Source organism: Alternaria arbusti (assembly GCF_024043155.1).
Source record: "Alternaria arbusti strain BMP 1465 chromosome Unknown scaffold_12, whole genome shotgun sequence".
Taxonomy (NCBI): Eukaryota; Fungi; Ascomycota; class Dothideomycetes; order Pleosporales; family Pleosporaceae; genus Alternaria; species Alternaria arbusti.
The window spans coordinates 171,058-192,626 of record NW_026249952.1 but is presented as its reverse complement, the minus strand read 5'-3'; the positions used below and the strand labels follow the sequence as shown (position 1 = coordinate 192,626).

At 52.9% G+C, this 21,569-nt stretch overlaps 7 protein-coding genes across 7 annotated transcripts; 5 read left to right on the top strand and 2 right to left on the bottom strand.

Annotated features, from left to right (window-relative positions):
• Window positions 1-339: 339 nt before the first annotated feature.
• On the top strand, window positions 340-2,115 carry J4E86_008009 (uncharacterized protein; the record flags this gene model as incomplete). Its single annotated transcript, XM_051448524.1, has 2 exons — window positions 340-787; window positions 839-2,115. The coding sequence occupies 2 exons, from the start codon at window positions 340-342 to the stop codon at window positions 2,113-2,115; spliced, it is 1,725 nt and encodes a 574-aa protein (XP_051300120.1).
• Window positions 2,116-4,116: 2,001 nt separating this feature from the next.
• J4E86_008008 (uncharacterized protein) lies at window positions 4,117-5,848 on the bottom strand (the record flags this gene model as incomplete). Its single annotated transcript, XM_051448523.1, has 3 exons — window positions 4,117-4,544; window positions 4,594-5,409; window positions 5,674-5,848. 3 exons carry the CDS (start codon window positions 5,846-5,848, stop codon window positions 4,117-4,119), a joined length of 1,419 nt encoding a protein of 472 aa, XP_051300119.1.
• A 4,120-nt stretch (window positions 5,849-9,968) lies between these two features.
• J4E86_008007 (uncharacterized protein) lies at window positions 9,969-11,345 on the top strand (the record flags this gene model as incomplete). The annotated part of the gene is made up of 2 exons (XM_051448522.1): window positions 9,969-10,085; window positions 10,137-11,345. The coding sequence occupies 2 exons, from the start codon at window positions 9,969-9,971 to the stop codon at window positions 11,343-11,345; spliced, it is 1,326 nt and encodes a 441-aa protein (XP_051300118.1).
• Window positions 11,346-11,860: 515 nt separating this feature from the next.
• Window positions 11,861-13,673, bottom strand: J4E86_008006 (uncharacterized protein; the record flags this gene model as incomplete). The annotated part of the gene is made up of 3 exons (XM_051448521.1): window positions 11,861-12,334; window positions 12,426-13,184; window positions 13,365-13,673. The coding sequence occupies 3 exons, from the start codon at window positions 13,671-13,673 to the stop codon at window positions 11,861-11,863; spliced, it is 1,542 nt and encodes a 513-aa protein (XP_051300117.1).
• A 1,228-nt stretch (window positions 13,674-14,901) lies between these two features.
• J4E86_008005 (uncharacterized protein) lies at window positions 14,902-16,038 on the top strand (the record flags this gene model as incomplete). The annotated part of the gene is made up of 1 exon (XM_051448520.1): window positions 14,902-16,038. One exon carries the CDS (start codon window positions 14,902-14,904, stop codon window positions 16,036-16,038), a length of 1,137 nt encoding a protein of 378 aa, XP_051300116.1.
• A 2,598-nt stretch (window positions 16,039-18,636) lies between these two features.
• J4E86_008004 (uncharacterized protein) lies at window positions 18,637-19,203 on the top strand (the record flags this gene model as incomplete). The annotated part of the gene is made up of 1 exon (XM_051448519.1): window positions 18,637-19,203. The coding sequence occupies one exon, from the start codon at window positions 18,637-18,639 to the stop codon at window positions 19,201-19,203; it is 567 nt and encodes a 188-aa protein (XP_051300115.1).
• Window positions 19,204-20,758: 1,555 nt separating this feature from the next.
• Window positions 20,759-21,307, top strand: J4E86_008003 (uncharacterized protein; the record flags this gene model as incomplete). Its single annotated transcript, XM_051448518.1, has 1 exon — window positions 20,759-21,307. The coding sequence occupies one exon, from the start codon at window positions 20,759-20,761 to the stop codon at window positions 21,305-21,307; it is 549 nt and encodes a 182-aa protein (XP_051300114.1).
• Between the last annotated feature and the right edge of the window lie 262 nt (window positions 21,308-21,569).

Sequence of the window (21,569 nt, the reverse complement as noted above, 5' to 3'; positions counted from 1 at the left end):
GAGACACGCTGCTGACTGAACAATGAACTAATTGCGTCGGTCGCGGCCGGATCGCTCGCTGCACGCTTAGCAAGACACTACTTGACCCCAACGCCGCACTCTCGCCCAAACTGCTTCCTTTCCTGGGGCACTCTCGTCGCAACCGCTGCAATTATGGATCAAGGCCCACACGAGCAGGGACGACCGTTGGCGTCGTCGTCAACTTCGACCACCACTACCTCTGGCCCCTACACTACCACCACCACGACATCCACCGCACCCGGACAGGGAACGAACGTGCAGCATTTTGGGCCACAGTCGACCACTATCACACACCCTGCCGTCACCACAACGACCCACATGCCGTCCACTCAACCCTCGCAACCACACGCGCCTACCTCGAATCCTATCCAGCGCCTGCGCAGTTCGTCTATTCGCATAAGAAGACCTTCACATCAGCCAAGCGTAAATACTCCCCAACCCACGCCTGATCCAGCGCCAGTACCGGGATCCGACAGCACATGGCAAGCCGGCCGAAGACGAAGTAGTTCTGAACCGCGCCCACCTCCAGCGGCCATGGTCGCCGACGATAGCCTAAGGCGTCAATTAACGGGGCCTCATCTACAGCCTCTATATGAAGATGGCACGGCGACAGCAAACCCTGCTATCGGCAATGGTCCGCCAACCGCCAGCAATGCACGAAGAGGGATGACTCGTCAGTCCTCCGCTTTCCACATGCGGCGGCACCAGAAGGACCCAAATCAGAACATGATGGGCAACAATGTTGTCGATGTGCTTGATGTCATCGGTCAGTAACCCTAGAGTATGCTACATTGGGGTATCAGCTAACAAAGTCTAGACCCCGAGATATCTGCCCTCACTACGCTGAATAACGTTCAGAACTCGCTCTTCTTGCCCAATCTACCCTGGCTTTACAACCGCCAGCCCACATACGATCTTGGGCAGACGACATCAGACTCCTCGGACGAAGAGATGGGCACGGCTAGAGGGGCCAGACGCGAGGAAGATCAACTCCCTGAGATGACACAACAAGGCGAAGTAGAACAAGCCGCGCGCGGAGGCCGCGGAGAATTGCGAAGAAACAACACTATCGACTCCAATCTTTCGACTCTGGAGGAAGGTGCTGGCCATCACTACGCCGTACTGCCACATGGTGCCTCGTTGACAGGATGGACCGACGAGGAGAAGGAAGCTCTGGACGACCATGTTCGACATCTTCTCCACTCTCGACGCGCAAGGTTCAAGCGGACTATGAAGGGCTTCGGACGTTACGTTCGCAACCCACTCGGCTTCCTTGTCACGCTGTACTTCTTCCTTATCACCTTCTGGGGAGCAGCATGGGTACTCTTCCTCATCGGCTGGATCTATGTTGGTGATCGTCAGGCATACTTTGTCGAGATTGCTGATCAGGTCCTTACTGCCCTGTTCTGTGTTGTTGGAATCACCATGTTTCCCTTCCGCATCGTCGACACATACCACATGGCTTTCGTCGCTTACTACGCGCACAAGACCTGGCGGCTACGCAAAGAACGAGGACTACAAGAGTTGAAAGACCACAACGAACTACCGACCATGCCGCGATCCAACGCTTGGGAAACAGGCGAGGCAGAACAAGAAGGCGTCGAGGCCCCCGTTCTCACCGCCGAAGAGCAGAAGAAACTCGAGCACCATCAAGGCAAGCTGGAGAAGTCACATACCTTCTACCGACCCCACGAGACATACACCCACCACGCCTTTTCCATCCGCCTCCTCATCACCATCATCGTTCTTCTCGACTTCCACTCCATGTTCCAATGCGCACTGGGAGGTACCACATGGGGTATCTACTACAAAGACCGCCCCAAGGAAGTCACCGCCATCATCCTGAGTTGTAGTCTTACATGCAACATCACCGCGGGCATCATTATCGGTCGTGGCGACAAGCGCAGTCGCAAGAAGCTCGTCGTTGAACAAATCCTCCGTCAAGAAATGACCGAAGAGGCGCTCAAGAAACTACGAAAAGAACGCGGTATCAAGGCCAAGGGCCTCATGACGAAGAAGCAGAAGAAACAGGTGCAAAAGGAAACGATTGGTGAACCCAAGAACCCGTTGGATACAATTCTGCATCGTGGGTAGTGTAATGCTTTTACCTCTTTCTCCTTTGAAGAGGTTCCTTCTATGATGATGGTTAGATTGTATATTTTAATTATACCCTTCCGGCGTCTTGCGTTCGCCATTTTTCGCTTCGCATTTAATCTGGCATCTACTAGTTAATGTCATGATGTGAACTGTCCTATCGAGCTTCCTGTGCTGTGATCCTCGCCTTTATATTACTCCAATTAGTCTAGTGGCTACAGCATGCGCCTCAAACAAACTATGTATATGGATCACATCACCATCCCAAGTCAAGCCAACATGACTCTATCTCGGACCTAGACAATTCTCCTAGAAAACACCGTAACCCGTAGATCAACACCGATCACCACAAGCAGACAGATATACACACCAAGTCCCTATCTCCCCACTCCAAACTTACCACCCCACCGTCACCAGCCACACCAGGTCTACGGAAAACTCACTTTGCCTTTTGCCCTAGCCGTCGCGCACACTGCCACTTCAGGGCTTCGGCATTCCCTACCGACCGCGCACTAACATGATTCAGTCTAGGCTCAAACTGTAATTTACCTCGCTGCTACCTGACACATATGCACTCCAGCACCCTTTTTGCCTATCCTTTAGCTACAAGTCATGTCAAGTGTGTCAAGTCATGTCCAAAGAGGTACTCTCCACATGGCAGAACTGCACTCCACATCCCGAAACCCACGTGCTGCGGCGCAGTTATGAACCTCGTGTCGAGCGAAGTGCACTCCACCTGCTCCTTCCATCGAATGCCAACCCCCCGCCAATGTCAAACTCACCGAGAAACCAAGCAACCAAGAGAACTACCACGCCGCGCCACGCCACCACGCGCAAACATTGCAAGTTACAGAATATCTAGTGTATCAACGTGGCTGTGTTGATGCAGACCTAAACTTTGTGGTAGTTAACAAACAAGCGAAAGCGAAGTTAGTCAAGCGTATGTTGAAGAACAGCATGGCGCGCAAAGATAAAGGGGATGATGGGGATCGGGGAATATTGACGAGATACGAGTCATTAGTACAGCGGCAAACAGCCTTCCGTCGCCTGTCAGTCAGAACAACAGATCATCGAAACAACGACAGCACCATCAGTGAAACTTAACTGCAATACGTCAGGCAGCCATGCTTACACGTGTCGGCAAGATCCGGCAAGAGGCGTGCGTGACGACCCGGGGATTTGGAATCCCCAATACAATCCATCAACAACAGTACAAGTGCAGTGAGCGATAGCGAGAGAGGGTGTGTGGGTATAGTTCGGTCGCGCAAACCTGCAGCGACGATCCATGTTAAAGAATTTGTGGTAGGTCCCCCGCTAATAGCTGTTAATGCATGTTTGAGAAACATGGTCCTCCTTGGTTGCAGATACATGTCCACGTGTAGAACGATGGCGGGGACGGGGACCAAAGTCCCGGGTTACATGCAGTGATGAAGCCAAATCCGACTGAAAGACTGATTAATCGCTGGGAATGACCCAAAGCCCAACCGTACGCCTGCTATGGCCGAAGATCCCACTCTTGGAGCCGACATGAGGAACCCGATTCACCGATTTAGTGATTCATGACATATACTTTTTTTCCCGACCTTTCTCCGAGAAGCTTTCCTTGCCCTCTCACTCCAAAGGTGTAAACCGCTCCATAAAACGCCGTCCTACGATCCGGTAGGTGAACAAAGGAAAGACCCTCTAGGGGTGTCGAGTATGCCGATGATGTCGCATAGGATCGTGTCATAATACATTCGATGCTGAAGGGTCGTGAAACAAAGCCGGTAGATAATTGAAACCGTTGTTGGTGGGACAGCTAGTCCTAGGTCCGAACAGAGTCGGCTAAACCGTGTACCCGTCCGTTGGTGTAGAAGTAATAAACAGAAAACGCTGAAGTGAAGCCTCACGATGTAAGGCAGAAACAGACCCAGAAATACAGTCCAGTGAAGGTGAAGGCTCGAGTGACTTGAGCAGCCGCGTTGCTCATGCAAGACGACAGTGATGTGAAGAAGGGTTGCTTCAACGGTGAGGGTGCTCGTAGGGCCGCATACCACCAAACTCGACGCCTTGCATCGGTCCCTGCATAGAGCCTCCATGCGGCGGTGGTCCCCACTGAGCCTGCGATGGTGGTGGCTGTTGCGAGAGCCCCTGCTGTTGCTGCTGCTGCTGCTGCTGCTGTTGCTGTTGCTGTAACGGTGGAAGGACGTTGGTTCCGGACGCAGGAGTTGCGGGTTGTCCTTGTGCGAACTGGCCTGTCATACTTCCGTAGACATGAGAGTTGGATGGATCGACGCGACGGAGAGCGTTCCACACGGCGTTCAATTCTGCTCGGAGGAGCTCGTTCTCCTCCTGGGCCCGACGACAGTACTCTGCATCTGGTCGCAAGCGACTGATTTCCTCGCGAGCGCTTTGGTGTGCGCGGGTCAGGCTTGTGACATATTCAATAGCTAAAGACACGTCAGACAAATATCTGCAGCGATGCATGGGCGAACTTACCCTTGGTGAGAATCTCCCACTTAGATGACTTGCTGCCTGGGCTGTTGGGAAGGATGCCATTGAGATCATCGAACAGGTTCTTCATCTCACTACGACGCTTCCTCTCTGCCATCTTGTGGCTGACGCGAAGCTCAGGGGTCCTGCTATAACTTCCACTCCCAGGCGCAAGCGGGTTGGTGGGATCAACATTCTGCAGGCTAGTCACGCTGCGATGTTGCATGGAGTGATGATGAGTGCTAGGGATGTCTGAACTAGTCAGTACGTCTGATGAAGGATGAGAGTAGGGAGGCGTGCCATCATTCAGTCGTTGTTGACCGGGTGGTAGCTTGGAGTCTGTGGTGAAGATGCTGCTGTTGACCGACGTCGCGAAGCTGCCTTGACGCGAAGGGGCGTTGGATCGGTCTACGCTAGACTCGCCGCTACTGGACGTCCTCTTCTCTTCGTGGTCGTAATCATCTGCGGGAAAGGCCCAAGCAAAACCCTTAGTCGGAGCCGCCGCCATGGGATCCGGCATGCCAGACACGCTTCTGGGGTTGGGGTTGATGACCGGGGCACGTCGAGGGGGATGGTTGGCACGCGGAGCAGCGCGGTTGGGTGACAGAGGAGAAGTGCCGTTAGGGCGCGCGTCAGGATTTGTGATGCCGCGTTGCTGCTGGAGGTTCGAGACAAGCGAGACTCGGGACGCATTTTGGCTCTCGTATGGTGACTGCGGGTGAATGGATAGATGACCCATGGTAGCGTTCATCCGACTGTCTACGCTGCTGCGTCGAGAGTCGAAATGAGAGCCGGCATCGATACTGAGCCGGCTGTCGAACCCTTGGTTGAGTGGAGGTAGAACACCATGCTACTGCTATGTTAGACGAGTTTATAGGCGATCATAAAATGCGTACCTGAGACGTCTGGGAGAGGCCAGACGGATACCTAGCCGATGATGGCGTCTCGGGTATCGAACTTCTTGATGGGGAATCATCGGAAGGATTGAGTAGTGTTTGCACGTGTAGTCCCAAGGACTGGGACATAGTTGATGAGTCTACAAAGCGTGTCAATAACGTGCAGATGATAGGTATCGTGAGAACTCACGTTTGCTTTGGGCAAGAGACCAATTGCCTGAGTCGCGAACCTCGCGTGCTTCTGAGTGCTGCCTGGGCTGTGCCGGGGTCGGCTCAGCCGTAGGTAGACGGTTGGTGAGTGAGGACAATGGCGGCAGAGATTGCTGGCCCTGAGTGATGTTGTTTTGCATGTTGTTCTGCGACATGTTTCCGTGCGGCGTGGTACGCTGAGAAACAGAGTTCATGGATATGGAGGCGGCGCACGAGGTACCTTATAAAATAGTCGTGCGTGCCCGCCGTTAGTGGTAGCGAGAGGGCTTTGGGCTCGTGATGATGTCCACACTCGAACGGGTGAGATAGTGGAGCCAGTGAGGCGCGGAATAATGACGTTTGCCAGAGCAAGTGGTTTTGGTCACTTTCGGCAATCGTAGATGGGCCAGGTGGGAAAGATGGGGAAGTAAGAGTAAAAGAGGGCCGAGTTCCGGGAAGGGAAGCTTGGATAAGGGTAGTGGCCGGGGCGTGGAGTGGAAGAGGGATGCAGGGCGTGGTAAGGGTAACGGGCAGCGAGGCCGCACGGGATATGGTTCGTTCCTCCCTGAAAGTAAAGATGGCAGTTGGGTTGAAGTGGGGCACGACGAATGGAGCGCCAAGACCGTCCCAACTCTAATGGCAAGCGCAAGGTAACGATCCACGCCGATTACCGCGAGAAGGGCAGGAGCGATGGCCGTGTCTTGCAGGAGTGGCAGCTGCGAGGATGCCCGGCGTCAATGACTTCTTTTGGCGGTACGAGTCGGGACAAAAGCAAACACGGTTCCTGGCAAAAACTCCACGAGAGCTGGAGATGCGGCTGCCGTGCTCTCCCTAGTCGGCGGACGCTGCAGCAGGGACAATACAAAGGTGCCTTTGCCCAAACCAGATGGGACACGGCGTCCAGAGGGCGGGATCTGGAATTGACACGATGGAGGCGCCCTAAAAGACGAGTGCACGACGTGGGCGTCGAGCGAGGCGTCGTGGTGAGAATTGGCCAGCTGGGGCGGCTCTGGGGCGTGGTGGGTCGAGATGGTACCAGTTGACACGGCGACGAGGACAAAGTCGAGAGACTCTGGATTCGCGCGCGTGGGGAAGGGGAGCAGCAGTCAGCAGACTACCGGGTTGAGTACATGTCCTGGGGCGGAGGGCAGCAAGGAGCACAACAAAGCAGCGGGCAGCCGGCGGTCTAGCCGTAGGGACGTCGTACGACGTTGGGAAGGGACCTCTGGAAAGTGGAGGAGGTGCGGCGCAACAGAAAGCTAGAGGCGACGGTTGAGTCTTGACGAGTCGCAAGGGCAGCCAGGGAGCCAGCCAATTAATGGATATGGTGGTGCCCAGAGGTGAGCCGGCCGCACGTGGGAAATCGTTCAATCGAGGCCTCGTGTATCTTAAGCTGCCCGTCTAGCGGCGGCTAGCTGCACTTAATATGGGCTCCCTGCCTCCGCGCGCGAACTGGTGCACTTGTCATATGGCGGTGCCCATGACAGCAATTCCCTCTGCCACCACCGACCCGCGAGGGGCCACTCCGCCCGGCTGTGGCAGCCAGAGGTTCGTTCCGCTCCAGCGTGCAGAGCAGACGCATGCGCAGGCACGGCATCCTGAGCCCCGCGAGCAGCAGACACGGGCGGCGAGCATGGCAGGGCCTTGTACTTTGTCGTCACTTTAGCCAAACCCGTGTTGCTATCCCGCCGCCCGCTGTACCGCCACGAGGTCACTAGCCCTCCACGCCTGCTACCCAACCGGCCAAAGCGCCGAGCAAAAGCAAATTCTGCGACGCTGTCCTCCTGCGCCGATCCCTCATGGCCGCCTGCAGCGCGCGCATCCTTCTGTAGCCTGCATTCGCTGCCGGCATGCAGTAGTCGCCTTAGCCCGTGCCCATGCCAAACAACATGGCCATACTTGGCCGGCTAGCGCTGTGCGAGACCACGGTACAGAACGACTACTGAACATATCCACACTTCGCGTCTCCGGGGCCACCGACACTGCCCCCATCGTCGCTTTGTTCCGATGGATGCACTGATGCACTGAGCTTCACAAGTCTGCAGGGCACGGCGCTCCCGAACCCTGCCTCCCGCATGGCAATCATCCCGCTCCATTAACCAGTCCTCCTGGCCCGACTTCTGCCAGAACTCCCGCCGCCCACAGCCTCTTTTGCCCTGCCAATTATCCTCCGCGGTCACACAGGCGCTGTGCCTCCTCTGTACCCTTGGTAATAAACCCACCCCTTGCTCCTGTCCACTTTTACTCCATCGCTCTTTGGTCGACATGGCAGATCGTCCGTAACCGTTACCTCCATCCCTACTTCTGCTTCTTGGAACCTGCAATGCACATGATGATGAACCCTTGGAACCTGCATCCTTCGACCAGGTTACACGGGACACCATGTGAGCATCGACGTCGCTTCTATCTCGGACAACCAGCCTCTGTACAGCAATCGTCCATCGATTATTGTTGAACTGTGAGTTCCATGTTCTTTGTAGTCGCCATTGGAAGCCCTGAACCATCTCAGCGACTCAACTCGTCACAGTAATGACCAACATCATTCATGGCTCTACGATCACCCACCAGGACCGCGGTGTTGTCTCAGACAAAGAACCACATCGGCGTATTCATCGGGGCACACAATCGGCTAACCTACTTGGAATGTATCTGCCTAGAACGACTATGACCATTGAAACTGGACTGCAGACGGCAACTGCTGCCGAAACATGTCCGTCTTTACGCATCCTTTGGATCAGTATCACGTAGTCGGTCCAAGCCGGTCAAGCTACTCTACACCACATGGCGGTATCGCCGCCTCCTCGCACTGTACTCGGTCTGGCGGTGCTACCACACGCAGACCCGACGACCAGGTCCACAACGTAACGGTCTTGTGTCAGGTGCCAGTGCATGTTTGGTCCTCCAGTGCTCTGATTGAGCAACAGTGGCTGAGGAGCCAACTCCGGATCCCACATGAATCCACGGTCAAGCCAACCGTAATTCAAGTTTGCAGAACTCACCATTCACCAGGTTCAGGGCCGTCGGCCTGTGAGCTCAACAACATGGGTGTTCGTCTGTTTCTATGGTTCAACTCTACATCGAAAGATCTGGAAGGCTTAGTTATGGTCACAGCATTGCTAGGCTGTAAGAGATATAAGGATTACATGCTGTTGTGTCTGCAGCTTGTATGGCACACTTTTGGGGCAGTGCCCGGGCGATGGTTTCCATGTTGCTGTGAACGTGGACCATACCAGGAACGAACGGTTTCTTGTGCTCTCAAAGAACATACATGATTCAGATTTTGTGTCTGTCAATGTCGTTGTTCGATCCAAGCCACCGATGGACATGCATCATCGAACGCGCGTGCCTCTAGGTTGCACAGGCGCGACACGTTATCAGCACGCCAGCTACCTCCAAAAGCAGGCTTGAAGGACAGATGTTGTACTCGGACGCGTCAACCTGCCAGCAGCTGGTATCCGTTGCTAAGTGGAACTGTTGGGGCGCGGACCGTAACACAATGCAGGACTACCCCAGGTGGGCCGTTACGCGCTCAAAGTCTATCGGTAGACAAGACCAGTCGGTAAGGCTCCCGTGCCTCCCTTGCAGTACATCATTAGACGGACATTGCAGTGACATGCTCCGATGATCTGAGGCTTGGTGACATTCCGGCTGCAAGGCCCCTGAAGCTCGGCAGCACAGCAGCGGTCGCGTACCTGAAGGCAATATAGTTGTAATTGCCGGATCCGAACGGCGCTGCAACGGTTACTCGTAGATTGCAGTTACACTGAAAGCTCATCTCGGTCATGACTACCGGAGCAGTATGGTTGTTGAACGGAGGTTTACCTCGAAGTAGTGCAACTACCAGCGCAAGCATTTCGCCTCGGTACCAACCGAAGCCTAAGATGACTGTACCTCGATCGATTTGGGTGGCATTGGGTAGCAAAAATGCCTCAGGCACGATTACCGTACGATGTTGGCACGAGATGAGTAAACCTCGAAGACTCTACACAGTACCCAAGGTATTTCTACGTGCCTGGCCTCGCGATTTGCTGCCAACCCGACAGTACGGATACGCTACGAAGATGACGGTCATTACAGACAGGAATCGGCCCGTTCATCCATGGGACATGTCAAGCGCCTGCCTGATCCAGGTGCTAGCTGCGCCGCCGCCTCGCCACACAACAGGGATGAGCAAATGCGGGCGGGGATGCGAAGCGACCACCACAATCACGTGAAGATCGTCACGATGCAGATAGCGCTGCGGGGCAAAGCTTGGTTCGCAACACGAAAAGCACGCGTGAACTGTGAGCAGGCACCATGGACGCCACTACCGCAACCGCCGTGCCTGTTGATGCTGAGCATGTTGAACGTGAGGACGCCGTGCCATCGCATGTTTTCCCCTTCCTCAGGCTTCCACGAGAGCTGCGGGATCAAGTACGCATCTCTGCCGCCACTACGTTGGATCTTAGGCTGACGGCAACATAGATATATGACTACACTTTCGCTGCGCAAGAGTTCAGCGTTGACCGGGCCATTGAGCGACGTCACCTGAAATATTTCAAACCCAGCGCTGCTGCCATACTCCTCATAACCCGCCACCAATACTTCCTCCTCAACCGTCAAGTCGCCCGTGAAGCGCTCGAGATCCTCTTCAAAAACCACACCGTCTACCTCAGCTGCGGACCATTTGTTCTGAAAGCACTGCTAGAGAAGATCGAAGAACCCAATGGTCCCGGCAGACAATGGCTGAAATGGCTGAAGAAGATAGAGTTGGACTGGGAAAACTTGCCCAACCTACAACACTACCCACCTGACCGAGAAGAAGGAAGGGACGTGTGGTACTGGGAGCATGACCAAGAGGAAGTCGATGTCGACTACATCCGAGGCGCCTACTACAGCGGTCACTACGACGAATACGACCACGAAGGCGGATCCTACGACGACAACATATATGACGCCTCCAACGCATCGCTATACCCATCCTTCCGCCAGCCAGCCACCACACAACCCCCCAACGCAAACGACCCCTTCGGCTTCTCAAACCACTATCCCTTCGCCGACCCAACAATCGACCCCGTCCGCGAAGCCTCCGCCGCAGACATAGCGACGAAACTCGACCTCCTCGTCTCCATGGAAGTCACACCCCTCTTCACATACCTCGCCTCGCCCACATTCAATCTAAGTAGCATTACACTCCCTCTGCGATTCATATCACGCGGTTCACACCAGAGTCGTAGCGTCTCGCGCCCAGGCTTCGCTTTACCGCTTAAGATACGGTACTGGGTTCAAGTCTGCGTGCACGCCTTACTTATGCTCACTTCTGCGCATGAAAGCGGTACATCATCTTCAACACCGTTGCAAGAGGTGCGTGTTAAGTACGCGCCAGTCGATATCTGGGCGTCTATGGAACCGACGGACGACTTGCGCCGTATTGTCGACTTGGGAGTCTGGTTTGATAACCCGGAGGAGGGGCAGGAGGTAGAGAGGGAAGGAGAGGGCGAAGCGTTCCGTGCTGTGTGGGAGGGTATGCGAGCGAGGACTTCGTATGAAGAGCGGAAGAGGTTAGGGAGGAGATGGGGGTTGAAGGCTGATATCACGTTTGATCCTTGGGATGGGGATATGGATAAGGGGAGGGTGGGTGATGAAGTTGAGATTGTTTTCACGAGGAATGAGGACACGACTCCAGTGTCTTGAGGGTAGATTTATTGGAATGAGTACGATTAACTCTCTCGACCTGGGCGATTGGATAAAGACCAGGCGGGCCAGCTACTTCACGATCGGATACACAGCAACCAGAACCTTCACCTTATCGAAACGTCTACATGCCATAACTTCATGCTGAGCACTTCATCAGACGAAAACTTGACGACAGTAATTCAGTGAAAAGTCTCTTTACTCTTACATCCTTGTCTGATATCAAAGGTCTGGTCACCATGCTACAGCATAAGCTCCCATAGCCAGTCGTCCACGCCAATGTCCATCCAACCTACTGCCATGCCAAATGCTCTTTACAAGCAAAATGACACTTGAGAGAACAGACAGAAGCGGCGGTATGAGAAGATGACAAGAATACACAAGCCAACAACAACTTGATACACAAACGAGGCCCTGAACTACCAGTCTCGTATGCCTCATCCTCAAAACCTCAACAGCCGCTCATCAGCAGGTACTGTAAACGACAGCCGTGGGTTGTGCGGTTGAGACGCCGCCTAAAAGTCCCAGAACGACTTGTCCGCGCCCTTTCTACCGCCCATGCCGTCGCCCTCCGTCTTGATACCAACCCCGTTATTGTTCTCCTTCTTAACAGGGCTCTCTTCGAAGAGAGACCACGCAGCCTCAGTGCCCTTGCGCCCACCCATACCATTACCCGCAATGTTTATGCCGCGGTTCTCTGGTGAGTCAGCGTGCGTGCCCCAGTGTGTCTTCATGGAGTTGCGCGTCTGCGTCTTGGACTGCGTTACATCGTTCAGGGCGCGCCTTGCGTCGCTGTTGTCGCCGCTGGTTTCGTCCGTCTTGTCCGTGACGTGGTCTTCGTAGAGGCCTTGGCCTTTGTTGCTGCGTCCGCCCTTAGTGGGTGCGGCTTTGCGCTGGCCTTCGGGTGTGCCTTCGTCGACGAAGTCGAAGTGGGCGTCTTGGTCGGGGCGCGCCTTGTGCACGATGGGGCGGCGTACGGGGGAGGTGTCCTGTGGTGGATATATGTTAGCAGAGGTTCATTTATGTAGCAGGAGACAGAGATGTAGCAACCTCCGCCTCTGGCTGATAGTGTTCACCAACCTCATCGTCGCTCCAGCCAAAGTGACGAACGGCATTAGGAAGCGTCTTGGGCTTTGACTTGTTCGGGGTGGCGAAGTCGTCAAAGTCCCAGTGGGCGTCGTTCCTGTTGCGGTTCTGGTCGTGCTTGGATGGTCGCGCAGTGTCTCGTACCTTGGGTGTCTCCTCGCCTTCGCCAAACGTGAAGTGGTCGTACTTCTTGGAGCTAGTCTTGATGCTCATTGGGGCGACTGGGTGCTCGTCTTCTTCCTCTTCAAACAATCGGTTGGCCTTGAAGTTTTTTCCGCTGCCTGTTTTGGCTGGGATGCGCTGGGGCGAAGGAGACGGTGAGTCGCCCCCTGCGCCAGCGAACAGCTCAGAGTACTCGCGTGGAGGCGGCTTCGCAGATTGAGCGCGGGGCGCGGCCGGCCCAGAGCTGCGAGACTCCCGCTCCTCAGTGTCAACCTCGCGAGGCGCAAACAGGGCGAGCGACGCGTGCGGGTCGTTCATGGCATTGTTCGTTGATCCCCTCGAACGGGAGCTGATGGAGACTTCATCTGCGCCTCGTGAAGCTGAGGTTGAGGGCCGCGACGATGCGCTCGACTCGGTCTGTGCAGCTGCCGCGTTGGATGTGATGAGGCGGATCTGTTCGCTGCTGTCGCGGATGGGCCAGTTGCGAGAGCGCGCACCGATGACGTCGATCTGCTTGAGCAGAGAGCCCTGGTCCCAGTACTGGCGGATTTGTGTAATCTTGCCCGACTTGTCAAAGTGGACCATGTGCACCTGTCAGTGTCAGTAAACGCGTGGAGAAGGCGTGCACCCATCCAAGACGAAACCGAACAGGTCTGCAGACTACATTGGGGTAGAATACGCAAAGTAGAAAACTAAGCGTCAATGTAGGCTTCAGATGTTTGGCTCCTCTTTGAGTGAGGTGCGAGGACGTGGTTTGAGTCAGGTACACACCATAGGGAACGTCACAGTTCGGTCGGTGACGAAATTGTCATCCAGGCCTGGCAGGTATGCGCCGCCACCGTTGACGAACTCGATAGTCGTCTCAACGTCGATACTCAGGCCATTGCCGCCCTCAATCGCGTTGAGCACCTTCTCCTTGGTCTTCTTCAGAAGCTTCTCCTGAACAGACAGGTGCTTGATGATGGCGGTCGCGTCGTTGATGCTGGTCGTGGTGGTGACATAATGGAGCGAGGCATTGTCCGCCAGCGCACCCGAAGAGGGCGTCGCCAGGAACCTGGTGTATGTGTCGCGGAGCGTCATGACGCCTTGAATATAATAGCTGTTTAGCTAATTGCTGTTGTGCGTATGTATACCGGGGCGAGTGTGGTGGCGGGTCAAGTGGGGTGTGATGGCTGTGGTGATACAAATGTTGTGAGTAAACAATCGCGGCCGGACGCGCGTAAGATTATGTACCCAAAAGCGGTGGGGAAGGTGAAAGGGGAACCACAACATTGAGCGCAGCAGGCTCCCATATGGACCGCAAGAGCCCCCGGTCTCTCCATCGCAAGGTGTTGTTTATGCAGGGGTCCCGCGACGCCCCACCTCGATCAGCCACCAGAAGGGATAGCCGGACTGCGGAGATCAACGCGGAGAACAATGTCATGCAGCCTGCAGCTAACGGCTTCGCGGTGGGGATCTCGTTTGCTGTCGCACACCATCTTTTTCGATTTTCCTACACTCGCAGCCATTGAATCATATAGATTGAGCAGCGGAAGTTGGCCCTTGTTTGCTTATTCGTACCGCAATTACCGGCGTGTTTCAGATCTGTTCTGGTGTGCCGTCCATTCTAGGACGCCTAGAAAATGCCTATTCTTCATCCAGATTCTCGATATTGCGCGCGTTGTCGACAAAAAAAGTTACTTCTACACAGCCTCTTGCGGTATTCGACTTTACTACCTATAGGAGTGAATTTCTCAATACTCTCGCTATCTTTCCCATGGTCTCATTAGACTCATCATTCCTTTTTGTGCGGACCACTCTACTCTTCATTTCTTCTGCGTTGTCAAAAGAGCAAGAAACAGCTTGCCGGAAACTGCAAGTGTAGTATATGGGGACGCAACGTGTCGTTGAAACACTGATATATGACGTTTGGGACTCGACATGCATCCACAACGCGCTGAGGCGATGTGCAATCGAGCATGTATCCGCTAAAGATACATATGGTCTGTGGCAAAGACGCGTTGTTCAACGAACTTAATTGATGAAATTCCCGGGGTTCGTCTACGAACGATTTTTGAGTGAATGGAGTAGGATTATCCGAAGTCACTCTGTCGACTGCGACTTTCACGTGAATCTGAGACAGTGATGGTGCCCACGAAGGTATGGACAGTGCGCAGCTGGACAATTGTGTACCGGCCGCCTGGTATTTACTTCCCTTTTTCTATACAGTCCAGTCTGACATCACTTCCCGGGTCCTCTCATCACCGGCTCCGACACTCAACTCAGAAAACGAAGGACTACTGACCTACGCTCAAACCTACAACTTAACATGGCCTCGACTGATATGGACGACTTAAACTGGGGCATAGGGGATCGCGATCTGAACGACATAGAAAGTGATTCTGTGAGGGAAGAGGAAGAAAAGCGCCTTCGCGAAGAACGGAACATAAACCAGGCGTTGGATACGTTTGAACTGTACGATGACGCTCTGGCGATGGTGCATATCGACGACTCGTACAGCTACACTTCGGCGTCACCTTCGCTCCAGCTTCTTGGCCTGACGGACGATGACAATGCACTTCAGTCCTTCTTTCGACTGTTGCGATTGCACAAGTCAATCGAACAAGAGACTGTACCAAACCCGAATATAAGGTTTCTCGAAGACGGCATGCTAGACGCCACACCAGAATCAGGAGAGAATAAGAGAATATGCCAACGCAATGTCCAGTCCTCCAGGCTCCTAACATTACCAATCGAGGTCCGTAATCAGATATTTGCCGAAGCCATGGGTGGCTTCAGCATCTTCATCAAATCGAGGCGTGTGGATTATGGAGAGTACAATAAGCAGGAATTGTCGCGGATCACAAACCGCATCAGACTGCTCAATTCTTCAGCCGGTATAGCTCTCCACGAGACACATTTGGAGGTAGGGCCCAAGGATTTCCTAGATGTAGCATCCTGGCACGGTTCTAAAGTCAGAATCACACGCACCAACCTACCAGGCGGTCCAAAAGAGAGCAGTCCCTTTGTCGCGCTTCAGTCGACATGCCGGCAGTTATATACCGAAACCGCGCTGGTCCCATTTTCTAGCATCAATCGTTTCTGGTACTACAACGACTTCGCTCTCACAGCTCTGAGAAACCGCATCACATCAGCTCAAACTGGAGCCATCAGCAAGCTCTTCTTTTACGTGAAGGCTATGGAATATTCAAGCAGGCCGAACGACATTGGAGACTTCGACTTGAAGCGTGTTCAGAATTTGAGTACGTTGACGGGGTTGAAGTACATTCACGTCGCTGTTGTGGTAGATGACGGCGACTTAATGTCTCGCGAGTCCTCGTTCCGTACGACCCGTCCGTCGGAGGTTGCGGCGCTCAAGCGGATAGAGGCTGGTTTGGGTCCTAGACTTCTGGAATTCGCACCCAAGGATGTTGAGTTGGCGTTTGAGCTTCATCGTCTGGAGTAGTAGGATATGGTCAGGCGCACGCTAGCTTTTGTGTGACTGCTGTGGAAAATACTAGTTGCTGAGACGTTCAGCTACAGGTATTTCCAGTGTCGTTTGCGTCATCGCTATTGCGGGAGTCGTGAGTGGCTCCTTCTTCGTCGGTAATCGCAATATCTAAGTTACCGGGTTTGGCTGGGCGAATTGATCTAGTTTTGGTAGAATATCCTCGTTACCTACTCAACGACGAAAATTCGAGACTAGGTGAATCCCCAGTGAATGAGCGAGCGGTCGACTTACGGCCTAGCGCAATGGACCCTCAGTTCTTCTTTCCGACAGCGCTGGCTGTCCTACCCAGTGATTCCATGCTCGGAATGCAACTTCCTAGTTCCATTTCTCTTAGCACCGACACGTCGACCACGATGGCGGACGCGACGCGCGCAGCCGATGCGCACTTAGCAGCTCTGTCTTCACGTGAAGAGAACATAAATATAACCACGCGCAACGCTACCGAGTCCCCTCTTCTGCAACTTCCAGCCGAGATGCGAAATGAGATCTACAAGTGAATAGACCTTCTCTAGCATCACTCAAGAAAATCACGAACATACACTAACCTTCTCATCTGTGCTAGATACGTGTTGAGCGGCCAGGTTCACGAGATCCTATTGCGACCCCTCCCATTGGAAAGTACCCTTGGTCTACTACTCGTCTGCAAGCAAATCTCCGAAGAAGCTGCCATGCTACAGTACCCTTACTGCGTCTTTGCATTCGACCACGAGCTCGCCATGCGCAACTTCCTCTTACGATGCTCCCACGCTAAACGCAAACTCATACGTACGATCCAGCTTAAACCACGCAGATGTGCTATGTTGGAGCGGTCTTTCTGGAACTTTGGGGAGCACGGCAGGTGGATTAAGATGGAGGAACTGGAGAAATTGGAAGGCTTGCAAACTATCATCATCGAGAAAGCGAGGGTTCCTCCAGCAGCAGGTTCTGGGGCCCACAATGAGCAACATGATATTAGGGCGCTAGCGGAGACGATGAGGTCTATGAAGGAGGGTGTTACTGTCATAATCGAAAAATAGGCTGGGTTGGGCACACGAGAAATGTTCGCCGTTGTACATCAATGTTATCAAGCTGGAGATATACACAACCTTGAGAAGATATTTGCTTGTTCAGACTCAGTTGCATGTATGTAGTAAGATCCAACACATATCTAGCCACTCTTTATGGTGCAATAATAAATGACATCAGGATATGCATGCGGAATGCACAGCCTGCCCTGAGTTCATAGCGAACTTGTACTAGCGGCCCAGCGCCGGGTCGCGCAAACACACATCCTCATCCCTGTTACCGTTTTCGGCTTCAGCTCCACTCCTACAGGTCTAAGCTCTTCAGGGCTGTCTCTCACTTACCAACTACTTAGACCACAACACAACACAGCTCCACCCGCAGGTCAGCAACAAAAGTCCCAAGGACACCTGCCAAGATGGGGCGAAGGAAAGCAGCCAACGCTGCGCGCGCTCACATGTATGCAGTCTACGAGAGTCAGTATGCGCAGGAAGTACATGAACTCATGTTGAGATAGCACGGCGGCAAATCAGCGCAACTCTCCTCTCCTCCGTCTACCGGCCGAGCTTCGGAATCAAATCTACACCTACGCATTGGGCGGCCATGTTCTCGGGATGGGAATGTATACAGAGCCGGTGACACGAATTCGCAAGTCACGTCTTTATACAAAGAAAGACGCCCTTGCTTTCGCATTGCTGAAGACATGCTCTCAAGTCAACGCAGAGGCAGCAACTCTTGCATATAGTTTCAACACTTTCAACTTCCTCGGACACACCTCCATCCCTGCCTTCACAGCGTCCGCCAGTGCAAGAGGAATCCAAGCCATCAGAGTGATCAGGATTTCATACAACACTGTAATCCTTTGCAGACCCACGGATCTATTGTCACAGCTTACCCATTTCCGAGGTCTAGAGGAAATCAAGATCAACTTAGCTGGTAAAAAGCTCGATCCAACAGAGTACAACCATGCCTACCTTCGGACATTGTGTATGCTCCTGCGAAACTATAAGTCTGGTGTTAGAGTCATGACATGGGATTCTTTCATTGGGTTGAGCAGTGTCAAGTATCACTGAGACAAGATGGATTGGGTTTGGTCCATCGTGTGGAGAGTGGAAGGGAATTGCTTTTACGATATCAAATGAATAGTCTACAAAGAGTACAAGCGAAGTAGAGTATCTCAGATGCGTTTGGCGGATCTTTATCTCGGTGAAGTTTCCGAGATCGACAATGTACGAGATATCCATCTCTCCACAGGATCAGAAAGTGTTCAGCGCTACTAGTACCAGCCTTTCCTCTCATTAAGCACGTACAATTATCTTTTAGTGTCAAAGGGATTGGAAATACTTGCGAAAGCAGAATATGGACAGACGAGTACGGATGCGTCCTAGCGCACTGCCATGCAAACGCTCTATCGCTTCCTATAATCTTTTAGGCATCATCTGCACCTCCACAAACTCTCTAACTCTCTTTTCTACAAGACTACACTGCAACTCCGCTCCACCGATGTACCTTACAGCGCCAAATACCCAGACCCGTCTCAACAACTCAACAATGGCGCAGGAAGCATCAGCAAACCAACGCAACTCCCCCCTTCTCCGCCTTCCCGCCGAGCTTCGAAACCAGATCTACAACTACGCGTTGGGCGGCCATATAGTCTTATTGGGAACAACACATGAGCTTGTTTACCCACGGAAGCCACGCCTCTACCCAGAGGAGCCCATCCCACACTTCGCGCTACTAAGAGTGTGCTCGCAAATCCACGCCGAGGCCGCCCTTCTCCCATACAGCCTCAACATCTTCCACTTCTTCACAGACCTCAGCAGCATCAATGCTTTCATGAGCAGTATCAGTACATCGCAGCTTGGAGCTCTTACGATACTGGTTATCCAAATCAAAGACGTCTGCAGAAATCCAGATCACATGTCGCCTCATCTGATTCAGTGCAAAAGTCTCAAGGAAATCAGGATACGCTACAATACAAAGTCCGTTGTGTTCCCGAGGAACTACGACTTGTCTCGTGTAGGTTGGTTCGCGAAGCTACTGCGGGAAAAGATCCCTGATGTCAAGGTTACGACGTGGGACACTGGTATGGGAATCAAATGTACGGGACATTACTAAGACGGTTGGCAGTTGACATACATGGTCGGGCGAACAGTGGGGCTCGAGATACTGTCACAAAATGATAGCATGGCTTTCGAGCATCGATGTCGAGGAAAAGAATCGAAGTTACAGTTTTTAGGAATTGTATTCAAATAAAGTTGCCTGATGAGGAATATTAGCCAAAGTCAACTTTCATGCAGAATTAGAAGGATAGTTGACTGCCCCTCCTTCCCGAGGTCTTGTCAAGAACATCTATCTTCTTAAAAACTACCTATATGCATACGTATCAAGATATATCACTATTAATGTAGTAAGCTATCGCAGTGCACGCCCGGGCGGCCTTGCAAACGCTCTCTTTCACTTCTTCGAATGTCTTGGCATGGCCTGCGTTTCAAAGCCCTGTTGCGCTCTCACAATTGAACGACTACATATTACACTTGTGACTCCTCCTATTTATGAGAGTACAATGACTGCAGCACCCGACAACTCAGCCCACTCAACTGCAAATGTCCAAATCCATATCGACAGCGCAAACAACGGCGCAGATAACATCGGCAAATCAACAAAACTCTCCTCTTCTCCGCCTACCTGGTGAACTTCGAAATCAGATTTGGGTGTACGCGCTGGGCGGCCAGAGAATCAGGTTGAGTCTACGCGGCGACAAAGTACTAGTACTATATCGCGACAAATTTGCACTGGCATTCGGGCTATTGAAAGTATGCACCCAGATCACCGCCGAGGCTGGGATGCTGCTTTACAGCCTCAGTGTGTTCGACCTTGTATCGACGACCATGATCAACGACCTCGTTACTAGCATGACTACATCGTCCATCGAAGCTATCAAAACGCTGGAACTCCCACTCTGCTTCATCGACACTCATTATCCCCGCGTTGCATCCTCACTCGCAAAGTTCAAGGGCTTGGAGCAGATTAGGTTGAAACACAGCTGTAGAGACAATCATTTAAGGCTTCCTCGATATCAGGACGGGTTGCGGGTTTTAGCGGATGGTCTACGAAAGGATGTACCGGGTGTCAAAATTTCGACATATAAGTTTATACCTAGGGAACCGGATTGGGCAATGAGAATAGCATTGATGAGACACTCCGGATTGAGCAGTGAGAAGAGCTTTACTGAGACACTCCGGACTGAGCGTCAAGAGGAGGCCGAAGAGCAAGAAGCAAGTATCTTTTAAAGACACGCAATGGGCAGTCTTATGAGCACTGAGAAAGGAAAGGGAGTAAGGGCGCCTTGAAATGATATGGTGTGCAGGTGTTTATTCCAGCAAAGCTTACTGAGATCGATGATCAGCCACAAGTTCATCTTCCTATAAGATAAGACAAAATTCAAGACTTCCCTTCTGTTCTAACTTCGCTTAGTCAAGCACTACGCTCATTATGTATGACCAATTAGATCTGAAAGGATTTCCACTCCTTCACTTGCCTGACTATTTTAGCAAGCACGTGCACCCCCAAGCTTCCTCGCACTTTCCCACTTCTACGACCACGCCACCACCACAACCGCTCAACCCAAATAGCGGCCGCGATACCCATACCCGTCCCGACAGCTAAAACGATGGCGCAAATCACGAAAGCCGAAGCTACAGCGGCGAACCAACTGAACTCTCCTCTCTTCCGTCTACCAGCAGAGCTACGAAACCTCATCTACCACTACGCGCTCGGCAACTGCACCCTCTTCCTGGTACCGTCCCAAAAGTCTCTGCGTCTCTTTCAGCGCGACATGCCCGCTTTTCCCCTCCTAGCTGTATGCACCCAGATCCAGAGCGAAGCAGCACTCCTCCCCTATATTCTCAACACATGGGACATCGCCACCCGAGATACCTTGTACTTGTTTCTGGAAAAAATCCATCCACGTTACATCCAGGCCATCAAGAAACTAGACATTGGTCTCTGGACCGTCGCGCTGCAATCGACGGGAATGATTTGTGCGTGGCTCGAGAAGTTCAAGGGTCTAGAGGAAGTTGTCTTCAGTTACAATCCGGGCTTCGACCAGACGTGGATACATGATTGGGTGCAGCGCTGGGAGAGGGTGGTGACGTTAATGCGGAAACGGCTGCCCCTGGTGAGAACAGCGACGAGGGGCTCAAGGGAAGGGGTTCCTTGAGAGAACGCACCCGACTCTCCATGAGGGTGAAAAGAGGAATGGGATGCAGAACACTTAGCTTGCTTGGAGACTGGGGACGGAGTATACTTGTACAGTGTCGCATTGTCGGTTTTACAGAGTTGCAAACTTCGTGTGCTGGAGAGCTTAGCAACTCACGCATGTGCTGTAAAGACGTCTCCTCACACTATACAACATGCTGTCTAACTCCACCCTCTTATACTCCTTTTGTCTAATAGCCACCGATCAGCTCGGTCATACAGAC